This window comes from Amblyomma maculatum, chromosome 1 (assembly GCF_055883805.1).
Source record: "Amblyomma maculatum isolate TAMU_Amacu chromosome 1, ASM5588380v1, whole genome shotgun sequence".
Lineage (NCBI taxonomy): Eukaryota > Metazoa > Arthropoda > Arachnida > Ixodida > Ixodidae > Amblyomma > Amblyomma maculatum.
In genome coordinates this window covers 31,144,489-31,167,120 of record NC_139344.1, presented here as the reverse complement: position 1 = coordinate 31,167,120, position 22,632 = coordinate 31,144,489, and the positions used below count along the sequence as shown (strand labels likewise).

The 22,632-nt window shown below is 47.2% G+C and overlaps 2 protein-coding genes across 5 annotated transcripts in view; one reads left to right on the top strand and one right to left on the bottom strand.

Annotated features, from left to right (window-relative positions):
• Positions 1-6,273, top strand: part of LOC146202072 (dual specificity mitogen-activated protein kinase kinase 7-like) — a 41,641-nt gene extending 35,368 nt beyond the window's left edge. For all 3 annotated transcript variants that reach the window (XM_084587915.1, XM_084587917.1, XM_084587916.1), the window contains one exon: positions 1,104-6,273. In XM_084587915.1, coding sequence (XP_084444041.1) covers positions 1,104-1,196 — 93 coding nt within the window. In that variant the 3' untranslated portion in view covers positions 1,197-6,273. The remainder of the gene's footprint in view (positions 1-1,103) is intronic.
• Positions 6,274-16,680: 10,407 nt separating this feature from the next.
• Positions 16,681-22,632, bottom strand: part of LOC146202071 (uncharacterized) — an 11,878-nt gene continuing 5,926 nt past the window's right edge. The window contains exons 2-4 of one of the 2 annotated variants that reach the window (XM_084583924.1): positions 20,110-20,304; positions 19,044-19,136; positions 16,681-17,004 (exon numbers count right to left, since the gene is read on the bottom strand). In XM_084583924.1, coding sequence (XP_084440050.1) covers positions 16,697-17,004; positions 19,044-19,136; positions 20,110-20,304 — 596 coding nt within the window. In that variant the 3' untranslated portion in view covers positions 16,681-16,696. The remainder of the gene's footprint in view (positions 17,005-19,043; positions 19,137-20,109; positions 20,305-22,632) is intronic. The other variant, XM_084583931.1, reaches the window with a different exon arrangement.

Genomic DNA, 22,632 nt, shown 5'->3' with positions numbered 1-22,632 from the left:
ATAATTTCTGCATCTGTGAGCCCAGCGGACAGTTCCAACTCGTGGTCCACGCCTGTGAACTCTGAAAACGAAACGACCGATGGAATTTCGACGCCAACAGTGCAAAGGTCGTGAATGAGCTGCTCACTGCCTGACAGCTGCTCGACGACGCTCTCCTTGTCCAAGGCAGCTGACTCGTCGTTCAGCACAAATCCCACGTGGCGGAAGCAGTTGCACATCGTTGTGTGTGCTACAGACTTCCACACATCAGCGAGCTTACTAAGTGCTCCAAGCAAATGGACAGAGTAGGTTTTCCCCACTGCTGAGGTACACCACAACCACCAATCACTGGATCACAACATCGACTCCGTTGAGTGCTTTCTCACTGCCATATTGCACGCAAAAAAAAAAATAATAATAAATAAATAAATAAATTTGGAAACAGCTTCTTGAAGAACTGAAGCCGATTCAATTAAATGCGAGCCACAATAGCGACAGAACATAGTTCTCGCATCAGCACGACGACCACGGCTAGGCCTACTCGCTACGCTCGGCAACACACGTGACACACATGGCAAACACACAGAGGAACAGGCAGTTGAAGTGATCACTCTAAAAGAAAAAAAAAAAACACTCTGGCGGCGAGCAGCGACGTTGTCCCAGAAACTGAAAGTGCTAGGCAAATAATATAGCCTCGATCCAGCGTCAGTTTAGCTGAGGAGCGGCACGCAAGGCCGGCACCGGTTTCGAGGCTATCGAAGGAAAAAGTAAACAAACAAGATGGCGGCAACACCGCTCAATATGTGTGGCAGTTGGCCTGGTTGGCGCTTCGAATGTCCGAAAAATCGAATAGCCCTCCCTAGAGTGTCTGAAATTTTGTGCAGCGTAATACATTGACTTTATAAGGTATGTCCTGGGGCCGGGAAAAAGTCCGAATATTCAAGCATGTCTGAAAAATTGGGTGTTTGAAAAATCGGTCGTCGACTGTACTTTGTTTTCTGTTGGCTTCTAAAATGTTGAGGTTGGGGACGGCAGAGAGCTACGTAATCTGTGTGTCATATTTTAAATTCGTAGTTACGCAGCGTTTGCACGCCTGACAATCCGTTAATTTCATGTCATTACAGGAGCATCCTTTCATCAAGAGGTATGAAACAAAAGAGGTTGATGTAGCTGCCTGGCTAGCCGGCGTAATGGACAGCTGCCAGGATGGCCAGTGAGAGGAGTGCGGTGACCGATGCAACCCCGTGGAAGTAGCCAGCAGATGCCAAATCAAGTGCTTGGTTCCGCTTCCATCGCCCAGCTGCTTTGCCCTCACATGTCACTGTGTTTGTGCACACGAGCAAGCAGGTCAACACAGAGCTAGAGCATGGGCCTTGTTCCAGACAAAGCAAGGGTGGTTGGCAAGCCCACAACACGTCGTAGAGGCCCAGTCATCGAGCCGCACCATGGAGGAAGGTATACTGGAGGCAATGTGCTTGCAGCTTAATGCAATACATATGTGCCAGGTAAAGTTCTGCATGGTGAAGTGGCACAGTGCATCATTTGATGCTGCGAGGAAACGGGTTAACTGGCAAAAGGACGGAGCTTAAAAAAACGACTGACGTCCAGTTTTGTTACTCTTCTAGCGGTAATGAACTGTATTGTAGAATGCTTGCTTACTTGTATACCTTACTCCATGGAAAAGGGGCTTTCTTACCATAAGCCCTGCGTGGCTTGGACGAGCATCATGGTTGCGTTCATCTGCTCCTGTGCCATGGCGATATTACCGAGTACCTTGCTTTTCCTTCTTTTCTGTGTCCTGTCCTGCTTTGAGGCTCTGAAAAGATAGGTGGCCACTGAGAAATGCGCACAGGGTTGAAGGCCAGAAGCAAGTTCAATGTGTCGCAGCAGCGATTCCGAAGCTCTTTGGGTGCTTCTTGGGTCTTGCACACAAAGAGTCTGTGCATGAGTCTGTGTTCAAATGGTGGGCCCTTCATTGCTTCAGCAGTTCAGTGAGAGATAGGTGGCAGTGTTGGGAATTTATTTCTTTTTGGGCAGAAGCCAAGTGGCAATGAAGTGGCCTTTTTTTTCTTGCAACGCACACAATGAAATTGAATAGTATCGTTTTACAATTGCAAAGGCGACTGATATTTACCAACTTTTTAAGATTTTTATTGTAAATAATTGCTGGACAAAGTCCACTGGATAACATTGCTGATGGGTATGAAAGCTGGCAGTGTGAGTTTTTATAGTTTGATGTTGGCTTTGATAAGCTGTATTGAGTTTTACTTATGCTTGTTTTTAACTTCTACAAGTTTGACAATGCTGTCTTTTAATACACTGAAGTTGACCCTTTTGCAATACCTGCAGAACATTTTTTTACGCCTATTGCTAGAGAATGAGATGCAGGTTTCTACTGCATGAGGAAAGGGTTGTAGATTCTGCATGAGGACTGGGTTTCCAGGCATTTATTACCTGTAAATGCTTCCGAAAGCAACCTGGTGCATGACACAGATCACTTTATGGGACTTCTTATTAATGCCAGGCATTAGTTGGAAAGTACCACTTACAAAAATTTGCACAGTTGACCGAAATGTTTGTTGTGTGTACAGGGTGAAGCTTGTGCAGATTTGCTTACCAGTTTATTAATTGGGGCCAGGGAAATTCTTGTCATGATATTGCTGTTTTTGTTTCAAATGTTAGGACTATGTGTAGTGGTAGCAGTTGCCTAGAGCGAAATGTAGCTCCTGTACATGTGCTTTCTGCAAATTTTTAATCTAGGAAAAAAAATTTGCAGCTTAGACATGTTCTGCCTTGTGGCTGCAACAGACAACGCAAATAGCTGCTTTTAAGTTATTTATGGGGGAAAAGTTTCGGTCAACCTTGTCAAGAAATGGGTACAAGAAATGGGTACAAGAAATGCATTACAGAAAAGGTGTGTATGAAAAGGTAAAGTGCTTATAGGTGGTAGCTACCATCTAGTCTTGGAGCCTCTGCCATTTTTCTTAGCTTGCAAGTGGCTACATGCTCAGCTACTTTCATCGTGCTTGGCGTACCAGCGCCGGTCCCCGAAGAAGGTAGCTCATTCTAGAGCCACCTCTAGCTGCTGCTCTAGCTTTCCTTTTCTTGCACCCTTTGAAAACATCGGCAGTGCTGTTTGAACATGTCAAAGAGGGGAATAATGATGTCCGAAGCAAAGCGGAAAGGGCTGCAGTGATGGCCGAGTGATTCGATGCAGCAGGAACCCTAGCTGGTCTGTCTACACCGCATTAAAGTTTGGTGTCGGGTTCTACATAATGTTCAGCTTTAGATTCACATGGTGTCATCTCAGTGTGCTGGGAACTGGAGCTAAAAGCATTTCATGCTTAAAAGATAGTAGGTGGGAAATGTAGTAGCTGAATACAGTGCATGAAAAATTGCAAATCTTTCCTCTCTCTCTCTCTCTCTCTCTCTCTCTCTCTCTTTTTTTTGTTTTTTTTTTTTTTTGTTTGTAAGTGCTGCATGCTTCTCAGGAATTTGCAAGGCTCTGGCATTTGCATTTGTTCTGCATGCACAAACGTGTCTGGAGTGCCCTGCGATAGCGGCTTTCCATCTGCTGGGAGCATGCGTTGATTTTGCGGAGGGGGTGAATTGCCAACCTGCCTCATTCTTTTTGTCTACAGATGTGCATAGTGCTAGGGCCAATATTTTATTTGCTCATTTAAACTGGCCTTCAGCCCTGTGCAGCACTGCTACATTTGTGTATAAAAACAGCTGCTTGTGTGTCCTTTGTCTTTTGTGACTAGGCTAGGATGTTTTCCTGCTCTTGATGCGTTGTCCTACTTAAGTCCTCCTCAAGCCGGCTGCTTCTGTGCTTCGCTGGGAAGCAGCATGTGCAAATGTGATGTACATAATGTTTCACAACAGTATAAATAGTAGAAGACCCACATACTATTTTGATGTAAATAAGGGTGAAATGTGTGTCTGTCGTCCTGTGCTAGAGAATGCAGAGGGACAAAGTCTTGTTGAGTAGAGAGGCAACCTGTGTGTATGCGTGTGGGTGCTTTTCTTTTTTCAATGTGAAAATGCGGCTAGTCAGTTTTCTATGTTTACACACGTGCTGCACTGAGTAATGAGCTGCAGTCACCTGGTTGCTGCCTTAGTGCGCAGTCGTGCATACACAACCTCTGGAGACTTAATTTAGGGTTTGGCTGTGCCCGTTGCATTGAACGGCCTTTAGTTTTCTTGTGTGCCATTGTACATGTGCAGGGGCTGTGATGCTGCTGATCTTTTTTAGTTGTCTCTATGAGGAATGAAGCATGCCTTAAAATTGGGTCAAGTGGGAGCTTGCACTCCTCGCCAGACTTTGTGCTGAGGATTAGCACACTGAAGGATGGTCAGCATCACAGGGAAGGGACCCTGCAACAGTTTTCACTGCTAGTTAAGGATCACTTGGGGTAGCTCCAGATCCATTATTTGTCGTACTCTTTAACATTTGCTTCACTACTAAGTAGGCACCGTGTATTTTGTGGAGACGTGTGCAGCCATATGCTAGTGTTGCAGAGGGAATGTTCCATCCCACCTTTTTTTTTTCCCCCTGCTGTGTATAAGGTGTGCTGGGGCGCGTAGCTGCGGTCATGAGCATGCAGTTTTCAAACTGTTGCAGGGTCTCTCCATGAGGGCTTGCAAGCTTGTTGGGCAAGTGCTCATGTGATTTTAGAGTCATATTTTTAGTAAATGGAAGCAGAGATGGGTAGACACATTACAGGCGTGTTATCCAAAATGTAATAGCACTTGCACCTGTGGCCGTCACGTCGTATTTTTTCGTTGCATCAAAGTGTCTGGTTGTGTTTCCTCTTGTCAAACTTACGGGTTGTTTCTACTGCTCATTTTGTTTGTCGCGCCCCCGGTCACTCGACGTTGTGCTAGAGCCTGGAGAGGGTGTGCTGCCTTGTTACTGTAGCTAAGCAATAAGTCCCATCAGTGAATAGTGTGCTCAGCACACTTGGCGACCAGTGCAGCAGCCCCCTTCACGCTTGGCATGAATAAGGGCCATGGGTGTTGACGCGCCAATTAGTTGTTGAATGTAAGAAATTGCGCTTGGAAGTGCGACATCTGGGCATCAGCTCTTGTGCACAATTCTTCGTTATGCATTTTATTTACTCCAATAGTAACGAATACGAAGATTTGTGAACTGAGCTATTGCCATTTCTCACGGTGTGCGTTGCGACGGTGTGGTTTGCCGGAAGCTCGGAGAATATTTTGTTGCCGGTGTTACAGCCAAGCATTCGGCAGATGTTCGAAACACCATTGTCGTCATTTCATTCCGTGTTCCGGGTCTTCAAATGCCCGCAAGTCCCATTGCCTGTGCATACAGACGACGTCCAACGAAAGGTTGGGAAAAGTGCGCGAGGCAGCATAGGCCCCGTGCTGCTAGTACTGCAAACTTGTGATTTAAGTCTCGGGGGTTTTATTGTCTCCTTGTGTCAGCTCTAGAGTTCTCGCACGCCAAGTACTTGGTGTCGACCAGAGGCTGTTCTTTTTGAGCGTCACTGGGCCCGTGTTGTACAATTCGCACGCCAGCGAGGTTATCCGCTCTCTGCTGGTGTGCCAATGTTTCGGCTGTCTTCGTGTTATGCAGGAGCATCTGTTTCTAGGATAAACCCACATTTGTGCCGTCGTGTCTTGCGTGACCTACCTTTGTGTGGTCCTCCCTAAGTCGCAGCGCTCGAAGGGCTAACTTCGCTGAAGATTCGTGGCCTGAAGCAGTGGTGCTGATGTGTTTGTGCCACCGCTCCCTGTGTGTGTGTGTTCCATCTCGCAACTTGTAGCTGGGGACAAAAGAACAAACTTGATCGCAGCACCGGGGCTAGCCCGCCAACGTAAACGTCTGGCATTCGCAGTCGTGGCTGGGCGGGACCGATGCGTGAAGCCCCTGAGCGAAGTCCTCCTTAACGTGACGCTGCACTAGTTCGCTACCTGCTGCTCTTATCAAAGTGATGTTGCACAGAGGCGATTTGCCGAAGGTCGCCACAAAACGCGTTCATAGAGACCTCTCTTTTTAAAGGTCCTTGAGCTTGAGCGCCAGATGCCCCACTTTGTTTTCCTCGGTGGCGCTGTCTCAAGCAGTGTGCGGTTGCCGAGTGTGCATTGGCATTTGCCGGGGGCGCATTCCAGCATTCGGCTGTGTCCAGGCAGTGCCAACTTCTGCCAATTGTGCCGCTCCGTGCGGGTTGACATAGTCTGCTGCCACGCAGATTCCCTCGGCGGATGTGCACTGTTGTCGATCGGTCGATTGTTGTGCGAGATGAGAATAAAAGTGGCATTCTGCTCTCATCCTGTGGCTGTTTCCTTGTGACACATTTTGTGCGGAGACCGCATGCATTCATGTGTATTGCAGTGAAGGTAACATTATTTTAGATGGAAAAAGTGGCTTCGAATCATTTTCGTGCTTGCCATAGAGGCACGACCTTTCCACACTAGAAACTTGTGACAATTTCAGACTCCGTTCGTACCTCAAGTGTATATTGAAGGCTGTGTTAACTGCAGGCACCAAATTTTTGCATGTGTATTTTCTTTCAAATGATGCGCAAGACACGAGTATAGGCAAAAGACCCTCGAGTACTATGAGTCTACTATGACTCCTCCTTTCCAACCCCTCTATTCCCCCGCGGAAGTTCCTGCGAGTTTGCTCATCTCGGCCGACAGCTGTCGTGATTGCTCCATGTTCCTAATGAACGCAAGGCTATGCTGCTGACCTGGCTTTGAAGATTCGTTTTGCATGCTTGCATAGATGTGTAAAGCCCCTAGGCCATCAAGTACAATGTTTTGATGGAATTCCACTTGTCCACCCACAAGCCATCGGAATCGAAAGTGCAGTTCACGAGGCTCTAGTCTCACCATACAGCTTTATAGCATCACAATAGCTGCGATACTTTGATGTATAAGAAAGAACTGGCTCTTCCTCTTACATATTTAATCTAGCCAGTGTTAACCGAGAGAAGCTGCACCCATCTGCTTCTCATCACCTTAGCGCCCTTTTATAGCGGAGTTTACATGGACCCAACGGGAGCCGGTTATCGCGTTAAAAAACAGTTACAGGGATCGTGTAAACCCTGTTTGGTCGAGTCAACTCTGGCGCAGGGAGTGGATTGACCCGGCTGCAGAATGCATGTAAACACGGTCGAGTTGAGTCTGGGCACGGTGGAGCCCTGTTTGGGGGGGGGGGGGGGGGGGCGAAGAAGTAAGTCTCGCAAGATGTTTGCAGCACTGCGAAAGGCAGTGGCACCCTGGTCCAATCAGGACCACCCGCACTACAATAGGCAATTGCGCTCCTACGCGCCTCGCTCCTCAAATTGGCGGGGGCGACAGTAGGAGCACAATTGCAAGGGTTCCTCTGCCTTTCGCAGTGCTGCAGATATATTTTTTAGATAAAGTATAGACAAGCGTCATGTTTGTAAACAAAGGTGGCGCTGCGATCGGCAGCGACATGGGGTGTAGGCAAAAGCGCGGCGTGCCTACACTGCGCAAAGCGACGCTGCCTTCGAAACCAATTCGCGCGTGCGAATATATTGAAACGTAAGCTTCGCTTATACGTAGAAATAGCTTGGTTTATGCCTGGAGAGTATTTCCGCACATTGTCAGCCGATTACAGCTAGAATTACTTGGCGAAGAGCGCTGCATTGGCTTCCTTCTCCGTGGCCTCAACAGCGCACGGCTGCGGTACGTAGGCGACGACCGTGAGTGATTAAGTTAAATAAAAACGAGAAAGCGCAATGTATAAGAAAGACTAATCGTCAACCCTGTTCAACTCCCAGGCCTATTCCTAGCGCATGCAAGGAGGACGACAATATGAATGACTGGAAGTGTGTTTTTCATATGACGAATCTATTGACTGCCTTTCTGTTGCTTCAAGCACTCACTCTAAGGAACAATATTATCGGCAACTATATATAGTAAACTATAAATCACATTTCTAGCTCGCTTTACCGGCAACTTAAGTCATAGAATTTTGTATCTAAAAAGAAGAACTCAATCTTTTAGATCTTTTTAACATGTTGGCAAAGTGCACTGCCAACTTGTTTTCGCCTGCCCGATAAAAAAGACGTCTATCACATCTTACAGATGTAGCAAGGTAATTCACTGGTTAATATGTACATGAATGCCAGTACGAAAGCTCTCATTTTGTTCTCTTTGCTCTATAGGAGAGACGCAATGAGTGCAGATGAAACGTTCTCCACGATCGCTTGCAGCGAAATTTGCGTGATCTGCTGAGCTTTTTTTAATATACATGGAAATTTTTTATTCAAATGCGCATCATCTTATTCTGCTTATTTTGCACCCCTCATAGTCGATTCCTCTTTGGGACATTGAACTCCATGTACCATATATACTTAAATATCCTGCTCGATCAGAGCTAGATTGTACGTGGATATTTAATTCGTTCGTCAGGATCTTATAATGACCTCCAAAAATAAAATTTAGAAATGAGAAATAATGCTGCGGGACTGCCCGGATCATAACAATGTTTACTATAGAACCGGTGATGAAGAGACTGGTTGAAACTCGTGAAAGTACAAACATATGCACGGGCAGCACTGCAAGTGAATAGAACTCGCAGTGACTTCCCTGCGGGATCATACGCAGACGGAATATATCGCGTCGAAACTTCGTATACAACTTAATAGCATATCAAAATGGGCACGAGCTGCAGGCGTTTGTTCTTGCGCTATTCGTCGTGCCGCCGAAAAGCAATCATGATAATAAAGGGTTGCAAACGAACTGATCTAGTTTCGGTGAAGAACTCCAACGCATATATATGTTAGCCGCGAAGGCAATCCGTCACCGAAGAGTCTACTTGTCGCGCTCAATGCCGCTGCCCCTCGCTCTCATCTTTATTCTACCGCAAGAAACATGTTAAAACAAGTGCCATTTTGCCTTTTGTGCCTCGTGGCGCAATCAACCGCACCAGAGCTCGTAGAAATATTGGGAATTATGCCCGAAAACACAGCAATCGCCGCGCATCCAATGCAGACGGCCCGCGCTTTTGCCTACACCACGAAAGTCACTGCGCCAGCGCCACCGCAGATGCGGTGGCGCAGGCGACAGCAGTGACTTTCGGGGTGTGGGCAAAAACCCGCGTCGTCTGCATTGGATGCTCGGCTGGCTCGGCGCTTGCTGTGTTTTCGAGCAAAATTCCTGACATTCCTGCAAGCTGTGGTGCGGTTGGTTGGGCCACGAGGCACAAAAAAGAAAATGGCACCTGTTTTCACATGTTTCTTGCGGTCAGATAAAGATGAGAGCGAAAGGGGCAGCGGCGTTAAGCTCAACAAGTAGACCCTTTGGCGACGGATTGCATTCGCAGCCACGGAGCAAGAAACCTAGCTAACGTGCGTTGCACTTCTGCATTGAAACTTGTTCACTTCGTTTGCAATCGGCCGCACGAAGATGAGCGCAACAACATACGCCTGCAGGTCATGCATGTTTTGGTCTGTATACTATGAAGAGCATAAGTTTTGAAGCGATATTCCGTATGCCTATGGCCTTAATCGAAGGCAGCAAAAGCCTCGCTGTGACATTCCATTCACCTGCAGTACTGCCCCGTGTCTATGTTCGTACAGGGAAAGGACACAAAACCTGCTGCGAAGGTAACTGTATAGCTACTTTCAGCGGTCACTCCAGCGCGATATTGCTGAAACGGCCTGGACTTGTGAGGTAGCTTTTCTGATTTCACTTTCGCGAGTTTCTACAAGTGACTCGTCATCGCCGGTCCTATAAAGCGAGTAAGCATCCTTAGAATCCCGGCAAAACCACGCAGCATTATTTCTCCGATTATTTAATTTTTCTTACTGTCATTAAGACCTGTCGAACGAATTAAATATCAAGCATAATGCAACCAGCGAACAAAACAGGACACAAGAAGGAGTATAGGGGACAGCGCTGGTTAAATATCCACGTACAACCTAGCTCTCATCGAGCAGGGTATTTAAGTATGCTATATATGGCATATAAAGTATAATCTCCCAAAAATAGATTCGGCAATGAGGGGTGCAAAACAAGCAGAATAAGATGACGCGCATTTGAATAAAAATGTTCCAATTATATTAAAACATTTCAGCAGATCGCTTAAATTTCGCTGGAAGAGATTGTGGAGAACATTGTGTCTGCGCTCATGCATCTCTCCTATAAAGCAAAGAAAACAAAATAAGAGCATTCTTAAAAGCCTTCATGTATATATTAACCTATGAATGACCTTGACGGGTCTGTACGATTAAACAGACTTGAAACGCCTTTTTATCGGGCAGGATAGAACAATTTGGCAGCGCACTTTAGGCGAATGTTACAAATAACTAAAACATCGAGTTCTTCTTATTCGATGAAATTCTATCACTTAATTTGCAGGTACAGTGAGCTAGAAATATCGAGTTACTTATATCTGCCGGTAATCCCATCAAAAAAGTCTCCATATGAAAATACTTCCAGACATTCATATATCGTTGTCCTCATTTCATGCACTAGCATACAGGCCTGGGAGTTGAACAGTGTTGACTATTATTTTTTCTTATACGTCGCGCTTTCTCGTTTTCATTTAAATTAATCAGTCACTACACAGCCACCCACCGTAGCCGCGCGCTGTTGAGGCCAAGGCGAAGGAAGCCAATACAGCTCTTAAAGGCCGGGTGATTCCTGCAGTAATCGGCTGCAGAAATGCTTAACTAGTCCCCACGCATAAGCTAAACTATTTACATGCACACGCGAAGCTTCCGCTTCAGTATATTCGCACGCGCGAACTGGTTTCGAAGGCAGCGTCGCTTGGCGCTGTGTAGGCATGCTGCGTTTTTGCCTACACCCCACGTCGCTGCTAATCGCAGCGCCACCTTTGTTTGCGGTACCCGATTCCGGTTTTTCCCCCTCGCCTCTCTAGCATTTTACATACTGTTCTCTCCCGCTGGGCCCCGACTCAACGCGACAGCGTGTAGTGTTTACATGCTTCCTGCAGCGGGGCGAGTCCAGTCAACCCACCCCGTGCGCCGGAGTTGACCCCTCGACTTCTCGGCCCAGCCCGACAGCGTTTACATGAGCCCTGTTTACATGGATCCGACAGCGGAGAGTCGAGTTGAGTGGACTCGACCCTACCGGGTTTACATGAACCCGACGAGCGGCGATTACGGCGGTACCTCTCGTCGAGGCAAACTAACAGACTGCACCAGATTCCGTTTTTCCCCCCACGCATCTCTAGCATTTTCCGTACTGTTCTCTCTGCCCCGGCTCAACGTGACAGCGTGTAATGTTTACATGCTTCCTGCAGCGGGGTCGAGTATAGTCAACCCACCCCCTGCGCTGGTGTTGACCCCTCGACTTCTCGACCCAGCCCTGCCAGCCCGACAGCGTTTACATCAGCCCTGTTTATATGGACCCCACAGCAGATGGTCGAGTTGAGTGGACTCGGCCCGACGAGCGCAGAACCGGCTCTGGACGAGCGGCGATTACGGCGGTACCTCGCGTCGAGGCAGACTAGCAGACGGCGTCCGATTCCGGTTTTTCCCTCGAGCATCTCTAGCGTTTTCCGTACTGTTTTCCTCCCACTGTGCCCCGACTCAACCAGAGAGCTTTTACATGCTTCCTGCAGCGGGTTCAAGTCCAGTCAAACCACTCCCTTCGCGGGAGTAGACTGGACTCGCCCCGTCGTCTTATCGACCCGACGAGGTCTACATGAACCCGGTAACCGGTTTTCGACCCGATAACTCAACCTGCGTCTGTCGGGCCCATGTAAACGCCGCTACTATTTGGTTGACAAGATGTATTGCTAGTGTAATTGCAAGCGATAGTCGGTCCGATGCCCACTTTGCTGAGCAACATATTTTTTCTGCATCTGCTACTGCCAGCATCCCATCCTACGGTTTTCGCATATCGACCTGCAATCGAGGTTGGCTTATATTCGGGTGAATGCGACCTGCAGTGCGATAATACGTCCCTCGTAAGTAGCTAATGCATTAGGAAGCGAGCGATAGAAAAAAAAAAGCTAACCGGGCGATGAAAGCAGGTCCGTTCCGCACTCTTGGGTCAGGCTAGAGGAGGGGCGTGCTTTGGCGCCATTTGCGCCAAATAGAAATTCTTGTCACATGCAGTTACAAGGCGCACTTTTGCGCCACAGTTTCGCCTAAAGGCGAATGGAAAACTTCGGCCAGAGCTAAACTGAAGCGGGCGCTTAAAAATTAGCTGGGGTTTAGCTTTAGTTAAACCCGGTAGGTTGCGTAATCAAAGCCGATGTAGCTTCTTCTTTTCTTCTTCTTCGGCGCGACGTGGCTACCGACCGGGTTTACCCGACGGCTTGAAGAGGGGCCCTATGTGCGGTTACTCTAAAGGTCAAACGTGGCTACCGGCCGGGTTTACGCGACGGCTGGAACCTGGCGTAGTATTGCTTACGCAATAAAAATATAGCAATAGTATAGCAATACTCGTGATTTCGAATAGTTTATTGTGAACAGAATCTGTGTTTGCGATTTGGGTTGTACTGCTCGGAATGCACGAAAGGAAATGCAATCGCCAACAGAACCAAACCGACAAAAGGACCCGTGGACGCGGAAAAGACCACCATTACGACCTGTGGCAAAAAGAACATGTTTTCGGTCTTTTGTTCGCTTTGTGAATATGATATAAAAAGAGAACTGCAACAAGTTTGCGAATACCCGAAAATCATGGACGTTCGTCCTCCATTGAACTCGCGGGCAAAAAGTGTGGTGTTCCTAAACAGCGCTCTCAACCTTGTCATGCACGATCGTCAGCACAGGGCAAAAGCTCGCTCGCGATAGTGGTGGGTCTTTGGTGGGTTTCGGGGAGGTATACCTCCCCAAATATACAACATTGCCTGACGCAATGCCACACAGCCTTCCAGTCCCCTGCCTACCTTTTCCCTCCACTCTGCCCATCTCATCTCTTGGGACCTCCCCCTTCAAGATGCTTCGACACCTTCGTGTCGTCTAGACCGGGCTGTGCTGTCCTTGACGTTCGCAGACAGCCATGAAGGAGTTGAACCACAGCAAACCGTGTCGAGCTTCCGCTCTGCAAATAGGTGGAGTCTGGTTGAACACCAGCGAATTGTTTTTTTTTTTTTTCATTAACGCGAAAGCGTTAACAGTTTATGTTGGTGAGGTCAAACCGCTGACGCAAAACGTGGACTCAAAAAGCGAAACTGCGACTGTGTGCGAACCTTGGTGCGGTGCAAGAGGTGTCCACAGAGAATGTGCGACAGATACTGCGCCTTTCATTTCCTGTAGATCAATTACTAATGCTAGATCATTAGTAGGCTATGTAAACAAATGCATTAGATATTTGTAGCTGGTCATTACCAATGCTCATATATGAGCTCTTGAAATTTCGAAAGCGCAATTGTCCTTATGGCTGTGACTCAACCAATTTGGGTCATTTCTGACGCAGTTCGCACGTGGCGCGCGTGCGGACCACGTTGGACTACGTCCATCAAAATTAGGGAGACACAACCTTCGCCGGACGATGTTTTTCACCCTTTTTTATTTCAATAAACCGATACTTAGCATCAGAAAATATTGACTTTCCATTCTGAGCAGTTGATATTTTTGAATGCATTTTTCGGTTAATTCAGTTAATTTATCAATTGCAGACTAAATTTTCTTAATTGGCATCATCAAGCATTGGCTTTTCATTCTGAACATTTTGACACTTTGCACTCCCTTTCTCAAATTTTCAGTTTTCGTTTCATTGATTCATCAGTTGCAATGATTTCGTTGAGTCGTCCTCGCCTATCACACATCAATAATCAATCACTAGAACTATCAATTTCCATTTGACACCTTTAAACGCATTCATCATTTTAATTATTAACTTAATTATTTGATCAATTGCACACTAATTTTTTTAATTAGCAACATCAAGAATTGGCTTTTCGTTCTGAGCATTTTGACACCTCTGAACCCCATTTTCCATTTCTTAATTTCTTTAATCCATCAATTAATAAATTATGTACAATGATTTAATTAACTTCACATATCACACACCAAGCATTCATCCATCACTAGAACTGCAAATTATGATTTGACACTATCGGAAGCATTTCTCATTTTAATTATTTCAGTTAACTGATTCATCTATTGCACACTGAATTTCTTCATTAGCACCTTTCACTCTGACCATTTTGACAGCTCTGAACCCCTCTTTTACCAATTGTTTAGTTCTTTAATTCATCAATTAATCCCGATGATATTATTAACTCATCGCCTTTCGCACATCAATCAATTATCAAGCATTAGAACTACAAATTACCATGATACGATTTTTTTTACGCAGCCCCCGATTATTTCCGACGCGCGGCGCCGACTACTACTACGCCGACGGTTTTTCGACCGAACGAGCTGTATACGCTACCGCGTAAAAGTCGTCGCTTCGGCGCTCGCCAGTGCTACCCGGCCTTTTCTATCACGCCCACACTGCTCTGCTCGCAGCTTCAGCCGAGGCTAAAGCCCTCCGTGACAATAGCCGTTTTAGCCGAGGCGGGAAGTCACTTACATGGCACCTTGCACCACAGAGTGACGCACGTAGATGAATGTCGCCGAACCTGAGCCACAGCATGAAGTACAGTTGCGTTTTAGAAATGCTTAAAACTGATACGGGTATTATACACTACCAGCTACAAATCTCGAATTGCAACTAAACGCGTATATGTACTAGTTGAATGTTTATTGGAATTTACCACACTGTATAGCTTGGTAGTAAACACTATCACTTGTTTTCAGATGTCCACCGACAGTAATATAGTATAGATATAATATATAATATTACTATACTGCAAGCGGAAATAATGTCGAGACATTGCTAAAGTGTGGTCTCTATCTCTCAATGCGAACCTGAGGTGCACCAGAGGGTAATGTCGCCCGCATAAAAAATATGGTGCAGGTTGGGTATGCTCATTTGGCGAGCTATTTTTAACAACAACGTGGCAGGCTTCCCCGAAACAGCTGGCATATTGCTGTCTTCCTAGCGTCTGTTGCTCGCAAACACCTAAAGGATAAAGATATCCGCGCTTGCATTAGTGACTGCTGCTCTTTACGATGCTCATAGCTATAGCAGCTTCCATTCTGTTGAAGTGATCTCACCAATGCACACTGTGGCTTTTTCAAATACACGAATTGGTACAATGGGGTCCTGTGCACTGCAGCCACTTACAGTCTTTGCCCAAGCCACATTATATGGCTCGTAATGCATTCTCGCCGTTCTGAATCTTCTGAATGTATACGATTTTCGGTTCTGTCCCCTCAGATGGTATAGGAAATCCAGGAATGCTGCCGGGGCCCGAGTACACGGCTTAGAAGCTAACCCCCCGGTCTCTAAACTTTTGGAGGAGACTGCTCATCTTCAATAGTTTCTCCCGAGTCACTCTCACTCAAGGACATAAGGAGGTAAATACACTGTCTTCAACTGTAGGGAGGGGTATAGTTGTGAGGAAAGGAGGAAATCACTTTTATTGCCAGTCTAATTTAGACTCCCATTATCGATGGCCAGGCGGATCATGACTCGCTATAGGTTCTCTTTGCGGTCGTCCAGCCAGGTGTGCCAGGCAAGGGAAGGGAGGTAGCGCAGTTGGCAGCGTGTCACTCTTTTGTAAGAAAATAGAAAGCTCATTGACTGTTTCACTCTCGGTGAACGCTCGAACCGCTTCGTAAAAGAAGATGAAAGCACTCCAAATAAGAATTTCAGCCACTTATAGGATTTTCATGAAACGAAAATTGGGGGAAATAGCAAAGGCTCGTTAATCACGTAACTGGGGGACAGGAGCGGGAAGACCTTGTCTACTGTCCACAAGGGCTTATGGTAGAGCATGCATCGAGATAGGTTCTCAACGAACGCTCGGTTCATCGTCGACGAAGGCAAGAAGAGCATGCTGCTATCGATCTGGCCGAACGTAATTGGGACTCGCAAGGGTGGGTTTGCATTGTTGCTACCATTCACTTGCAACGTGGCAATCGTTATAAGGAACACGTGTCTTGTATATCGCAGTTATTTGACTCTCGATGCCTTTAGTGGCATATTTTCTTGATGATAGTATTCGCTGTGAAAAAGTTATTTAGGTGAGGTGGTAGTGTGTAACCGTGTGGCAATGGCTACGAGGCTTTCGCCTCCGGGCCGTGGCGGCGGCCGGAGAGCGGGGAAGAAATGCCACCTGCTTCTCCAGTCGGAGAGGGGCGACAGTTGTTGCACCTTTCAGGTCCGATCGGCCGAGCCGCTTGGGCAGTCGTGTAGCGGTGCGGACGCTTCGGCTTTGCGGAGTGCACTGCGTCGTTGCTGTGGAAGAGAGCGGGATGGACAGCAAAGCTTCATTCTGCGTTCACCAGCCTATATATGCGTACAACCACGGAGCGGTTGTACCGGAGCCTTCTACCGCTTGAGGTCTTTTGACGGCTGATGCCAGTCAGGCCACGCTAATTGATTCATTATAAGCTTAGCTCTATACAAACTTTTTCTTAAAGTGAACTACTGCTAGCATAGAAATAGGGGGTTACGAGAAAGTACGCACTTCCTTTACAGCGCTAAAGTGCCTCCATTGGGTTACTGCGTCTCTCTCTTTCCAGGCCAAAAATTAATGTTGACCTCTCTCTTGAAATGTGGATGCCGTGTACGAGAAACATACTCATGCACTTTGGGTATGCTAAACCTTGTATCGGAAGCAGGCAGTGTGCGGTGCATAAAACTGACTTCCAAACAGTTGCCAAGTCGAGAAGCAGCAACATCATCTATTTGTCGGTGCGCGAGCTGCGGCGTCGTCCAGCTCGTTGATGCCCTCGGGCCAGAGCCCCGGGCGCGGAGCGTGGCGGATGGCGTCTAGGAGCAGTTTCCGCAAGCCCGAGATGCGCGTCTTGACAGCGTCGTCGTCGAGCACGTAACAGCCGACGTCGTAGCTGACGATGACCTCATGGGCGATGACGCCCTCGAGGCGAACGCAGCCGTCCACCTCTGCCCGGTGGTAAGTCATGTTGTAGAATCGGACGCAGAGCTGGGCCAGCTGCTCGGGCCAGCAGACCGCCGGCGGGTTGCGCCCTGCGAGACGCGCGAGCTCCTCAGGCTCCAAGGACAACGTATCGGAGTAAGCAGGTCGTAAGCATACACTCCACACGAGAATTTTTAAACCGTCTATTCGTGCTTACAACTATGCTGGCTTGTGAGGCCGATCGCAGCTCTGTCATTCAAAAAGGGTATGCGTATTCTTTATAAAGATGGTATATAAATTTCCTGGCACATCAGTAATTAAAACGCCCTGAAAGGGCAATCGTACAACTGGTTTCTAAGGCTGGTCAGGGACTGGGAACATTCGGATGAAGTTTCCACTCTTTTTTGCAATAAGCGCATAGGCAAATTAACTCTGCCTGAATAAAGTCACCACATTGTTTCTATACGCATGCCATATATAGCTAAAGCAAAACGCACCTTCTGCGGATTGCGCAAGATATACCTTTCAGTTTCGATTTTTTTTTTTTTTTCAAGATCTGAATAAGTGGACATGACGTCCTTGTTGAGGATTCATCTGGAGACCTCTATATGGTGTCGAAAAATGAAGCGTTATTAAAATGCGCAAAACAGACAAAACAGCTGGTTTCCACGCCCAACGGAGCGCCCTCACAGCCCGCGGCTTGTCCACCGCACAAGCCAGCTCAACTACGCCATAAGCACTTTTCTTCTCACCCGTGGAATTGGTGTATATTCAAAACCAGGGTTTCGAGTTAAATGGCCGCCTTCTTCGGTACAATGCTGTCCTTGGCGGTGGAAATCAGAAAGCAGCTGTCCTTAAGTACGGTTTCCCGGAACCTAGCGTTAAACACGTACTACTTAGTACAGTCAGGCGTCTCTCCCTTTGTAAACGGAGGTCTGAGTGAGACAAGCTGTCGTGCTAGTTGTTCGTGCATCATATTGGTCAATAGGATACTGGTCAATAGAAGGGACGGAGTACGAAACACGACGACACAGCGCCAGTGCCGTCGTGTTTCGTGTTCCGTACCTGTGCATTACGCGCTTGCGTCGTCGTGTTTCGTGTTCCCTACCTGTGCATTACGCGCTGTTGACCAAAAAAAAAAAAATGGAGATTTGTTTCCCACTATTAGTAATAGCCATCAGTCTTCACTAACGCGATCCTCATCGGCGCTGTAGGCTGCAGCGCGTTTTATTATGACTCTGCTCATATGCCAAACTGAAACCATGCGGGTGAGGCGAGCACGCAGCCACGCCTACGAACATACGTCAGGCGACGTCACACGTGTCACGCGATCCTTTTGGCTGCGTCTGGGAGGGAGTAATGGTAGAGTCCCTAGAATACTTCTAGGGACCCTAGTAATGGGCGAGCACGGTAGAAAAGGTCACGTGACGCGCGCTTGGTCAGATGATGCGTGCTTGTAGGTGCGGCTTAAAAGTGACTTTAGTACGGATCCGTGAGCACATATTCATCATTCCGCCCGCTGCAGCGCCGACAACAATCGCACTTTTTAAGACATGAAAAGCGATATGGCTATTACTGATAGCGGGCTACAAAATCTTGTCACATGGAAGTGCCTAGCTAATTTCGATCACGCACTGCCTGGACACCCTTCCCCTTGTCCTGCCAAGCGCCCAGCAGCAGTTCCTCCGACAGAGGCCTCTCGTCCTAACGCTTCAAGGAAGCGGCTAGCACACTTCTTTCGCACGCGTACGCTGGGCACGCCAATAATATATGGTCCACAGTCTCTGGGATGCCACAAGTTGAACATTCCGGCGAGTCCACCTGTCCAATTAAATGTAAGTACTTGCGCGTGAAAGCCACATTTAAACGAAGTCTATGTAGCAAACATGCCTGATGGCGCGGAATATAGTTTGCGCATGTGTCGCGGTTATAAATTTAATCCTAGTCTCCCAATTTTGTTACGATACTGCTTCATTTGTAATGCGCAGTGTATCATTCGTTTTCAGGTACTTTATGTTTTTTTGTTGTTTTTTTTTCAGTCTCCGTAAAACATCCTGTACTGCAAAAATAGACGAGCCTCGTCTCCCCCGTGTTTTGTAGGCGTCAGCCGACGCATGCCGACTGACGCACACGTGTGTCACCTCCTCACCTGACAGGGTCCGGTTGAGAACAACGTTGTCGTCGATGGTGATCGTAAAGCTCAGTGCGTACTGGTCAGGGTAGTAGGTCAGGTTGCTGCAGGCTGCAAAACATCGCCGCCACTTTCAAGCAACGTGAAGCGCTCGGCCAATCATCGCTCGTGTATGGGAAGCCACCGACGGGGCGTGATTTAAAAAATAATAATAAAAAAAACTACTGTACACTGTTTTGCAAAAATAAAACTCTGATATCACCTCCCGTGGTCGCCTTGATGCACGAGGCAGGATTTAAAAAATGGCTGCCTTTTGAAGTGCTGAAAAAAAGGCAGAATTGGGAGCTGTCGCACAGCATGCACGTAAAAGAAGGTTCCAATCAGCGCATTTTCAGAAGACCGTGCCATTATTTGGAAAGACCCAATGAGAAAACTGCGGCGTACGTGATTAGCTTAACGTTTTTTGCTTACGCAGTATATTTAAAACGTAACCGTTTCACTAGGCAGTGGTCGATGTCGTTACCCCTGGATCCCTTCAGCAATTGTTGGCTATAAGCTTACGTAAGCTAGAGACTAAAAACAAAAAAAAAATCAGTACTTACAAAGTGTAAAGACCGTAGCGCTGAATGTTTCATGAAAAATGAGAGTAAAAATGAGAGACACAATTTTTATTACGACACAAAGCCGAGAATATTCTGCACCAGGGTCTCCAAAGAAAACTGGTAAATCTTGTTTCGAAGAAAGCGGGCTGCCATAATACTGCTTTGCTAAAACGTAGACTTTTTTTTTTTTTCTAGATGAACTGCAGTGGCCTTGTCTCTGTGTCTCTTCGCTTAGCTCTCGCAAAACATACCTATATTGCTCTTAGCAGTTGCTTCTGCTGCCAAGTTTATTCGACGCGGAACGAGTCCAATTTTGTATTTGCGCGCTTCATGCAGTAGCGCCCTCCAAATCCACATGTCGTAAGCGCCTTATTAGATTTCGTCAGCAGTCGAAATATAAAGTGCCTGACAATGTGCTATTGGTGACCCTACTTCCCTCTTTTCCCGTATTTCGCGCGAGTGCAATACGTTTTGTCCCCCACCTCTTTGCTTGATTCCGAAGCGCGGCGCCGATATGTTGAGACAGCAACCGCACTCGTTGCCCAAGCACTCGCAGCGGCGGCTGTCGCTGGGCCAGACCACCGTCCTGTTGGTATCCTCCTGTTCAGCTTCGCGTTGCACCTCCTCCAGTTGCGACGAGAGGTCGCTCAGCGAGCCGGCCCCCCAGGCTGAAGGCACTCAACGAGGACAAAGAAAAAGAGAGAGGGATGGAGGACATATGCATATAGTTGTGGCGTTGACTGTATCCCTCCAGTATAGGACCAATAAATAGAAGATATGCTCATTTGACGGAAAGGCCGGAAAGTTGAACATCTGGCCTGCTACTCTGCACTGGGGAAGGGGAAGAGAAGAAAGAGGAACGGTGATGAGTGACGGTATATGGTGAGCTATGAAACAAATACACATGCACAGTTAAGCGATAACTGTCTCACAAGGGCGAGTCCAGCCTCGTGTCGCTCAAGAACAACGAGCCCGCGCGCATTGCCTTAGACCTTTCGATTTGTCTGGCCAAGTATCTAGTATTGATTCCTCCGAAGGAGACGTGCTATCCAAACACTTCAAGGAAGCGGCTATCATTATCCTTTGGCGCGCATACACTATGCACACCACTAAAATGTGCTCCACGGTCTCCGTAATGCCACAGGTAGAACATTCCGAGGAGTAAATGCAAGTATTTGCACATGAATGCCACGTTTAAAAGCACTCTGTAGAGCAAGCATGCATGATGGCGCGGAATTTCACACGGAACAGAAAATTGCAGTGTCCGATCTAGTATACTGGGACGGATGTTTTGGGTGACTGGCTAGGCCCAGTAAGCTACCGTCGCACTCTCCATACAGCTCGAAAGAAGACACGTGGTATCCGCCCTTGAAAAAGGCATAACTGTTTGGAGGCCACTGTTGACGGCGCGCTTTGCTTCAGCATCTGCCTGCTCATTTTTATCGAGTCCGCGATGTGGGATCCATCGAAATATTATCATGTGGCCTTGGGCGCGGGCAGATGTAAGGAGCTCCGTGATGCTTAGTGTCAGAGACGGGTATAGGCGGTGTGGCGTACGAAACTCTAAAATTTGTAGTGCAGGATTTGAATCCGTGAATATAGCAAACTTTTGATGTCATCATCATCATCAGCCTGATTATACCCACTTCAGGGCGAAGGCATCTCCTATAGTTCTCCAATTAACCCGATTCTGTGCTAGCTGCACTTGACCCCTGCAACCCCTGGAAGCAAATCGACTCCCGAAGGCCACAAGCTTAGCAGTGGGTTGATGTAGTTATATGCCATAAAAGGAACCGGAGAGTTGTTTTATGACCAGGTATGACATGCACGGCTGCAGTCGATGCTTGTGCTAAAACACATCCGCCAGTGTAGACGTGAGCATATACAGTTATGACATCGATGTTCTTCAGTACCCCTGGAACATGCAGGCGCGCCAAAGGTTTATCCATCACCCATGGCGGTTGGGTGGATGACATGGGAGAGAATAATAGTTACGACTGATGGCAGTGGAGTGCACTTGAAAAACTTCTGTCCAGCCGCTCATCCAGAATCTCCATCAGTGAATGAGAACGGTGTTGTGCAAGTATACGCTTAAATACCGACTAAGTTGTTCATGTGACGAAACGAAGTGGCGTCCGTGTGCTGTGCGAATGCAGTGCACGTTAAAGATCCCAGGTGGTCGAAATTACTCCGCAGCCTTCCACTAAGGCACCCCTTTCTTTCTTTCCGCTTTCACTCCTCCATTCCTTTACGGCGCGGCTCAGGTGTCTACAGAACAAGTGTGACAGATACTGCGCCTTTGCTTTCCTGCGAACCAATTATTATTAATTATTATTATTAAGTATATCGATATTGGGCGGCGCCGATATGTTGAGACCGCAGCCGCACTCGTTGCCAACGCACTCGCAGGCACACGGCTCTTCAATCGTGCCTTTGTTAGAGGCAAGCCAAGAAATATGTTGAGCGCCTGCGCTTGCACGCTTGCTAAAGTCCGCAAGCAGAAAATGCTGATATTAGATAGTACCGGTAGACTGTACAGGTCGTAGCTATACGAACAGAGTCTCGTAAAGCCGTAATAGGGAGTGCTTAGTTGGGCGCCATTTGATACTCGTTTAAAACAAAGAACATGACAAAAATTGGTAAACCTTTTCTTCAGCATACTGATATGCTTCGACCATGAGTGTGCGCTCAATAATAATTCCCAAAAATCTATGATTAGAGAGATATATGGCATCACAACTCCTGACGACCGCAAACGCATATGTATTTACGGGCAAATGTGTATTTATCCCATCAGGCTAGGTCTGATGAGATAAATAGTTTTGTTTCCCAGCGTAAAGGTTCTTGCTTATATTTTGTTTCCTCGGCTTACAAGTTGCCCGTGATCCTTGCAGTTCGACAGCTGAGTGCACAAGGCGCGTTGTAGGGACCACTCTGTTCCAAACTTGATCGGCGAATGCTCTAACTGATGACCCTTTTCATATACATTTGCTCTCCCTCCGGAC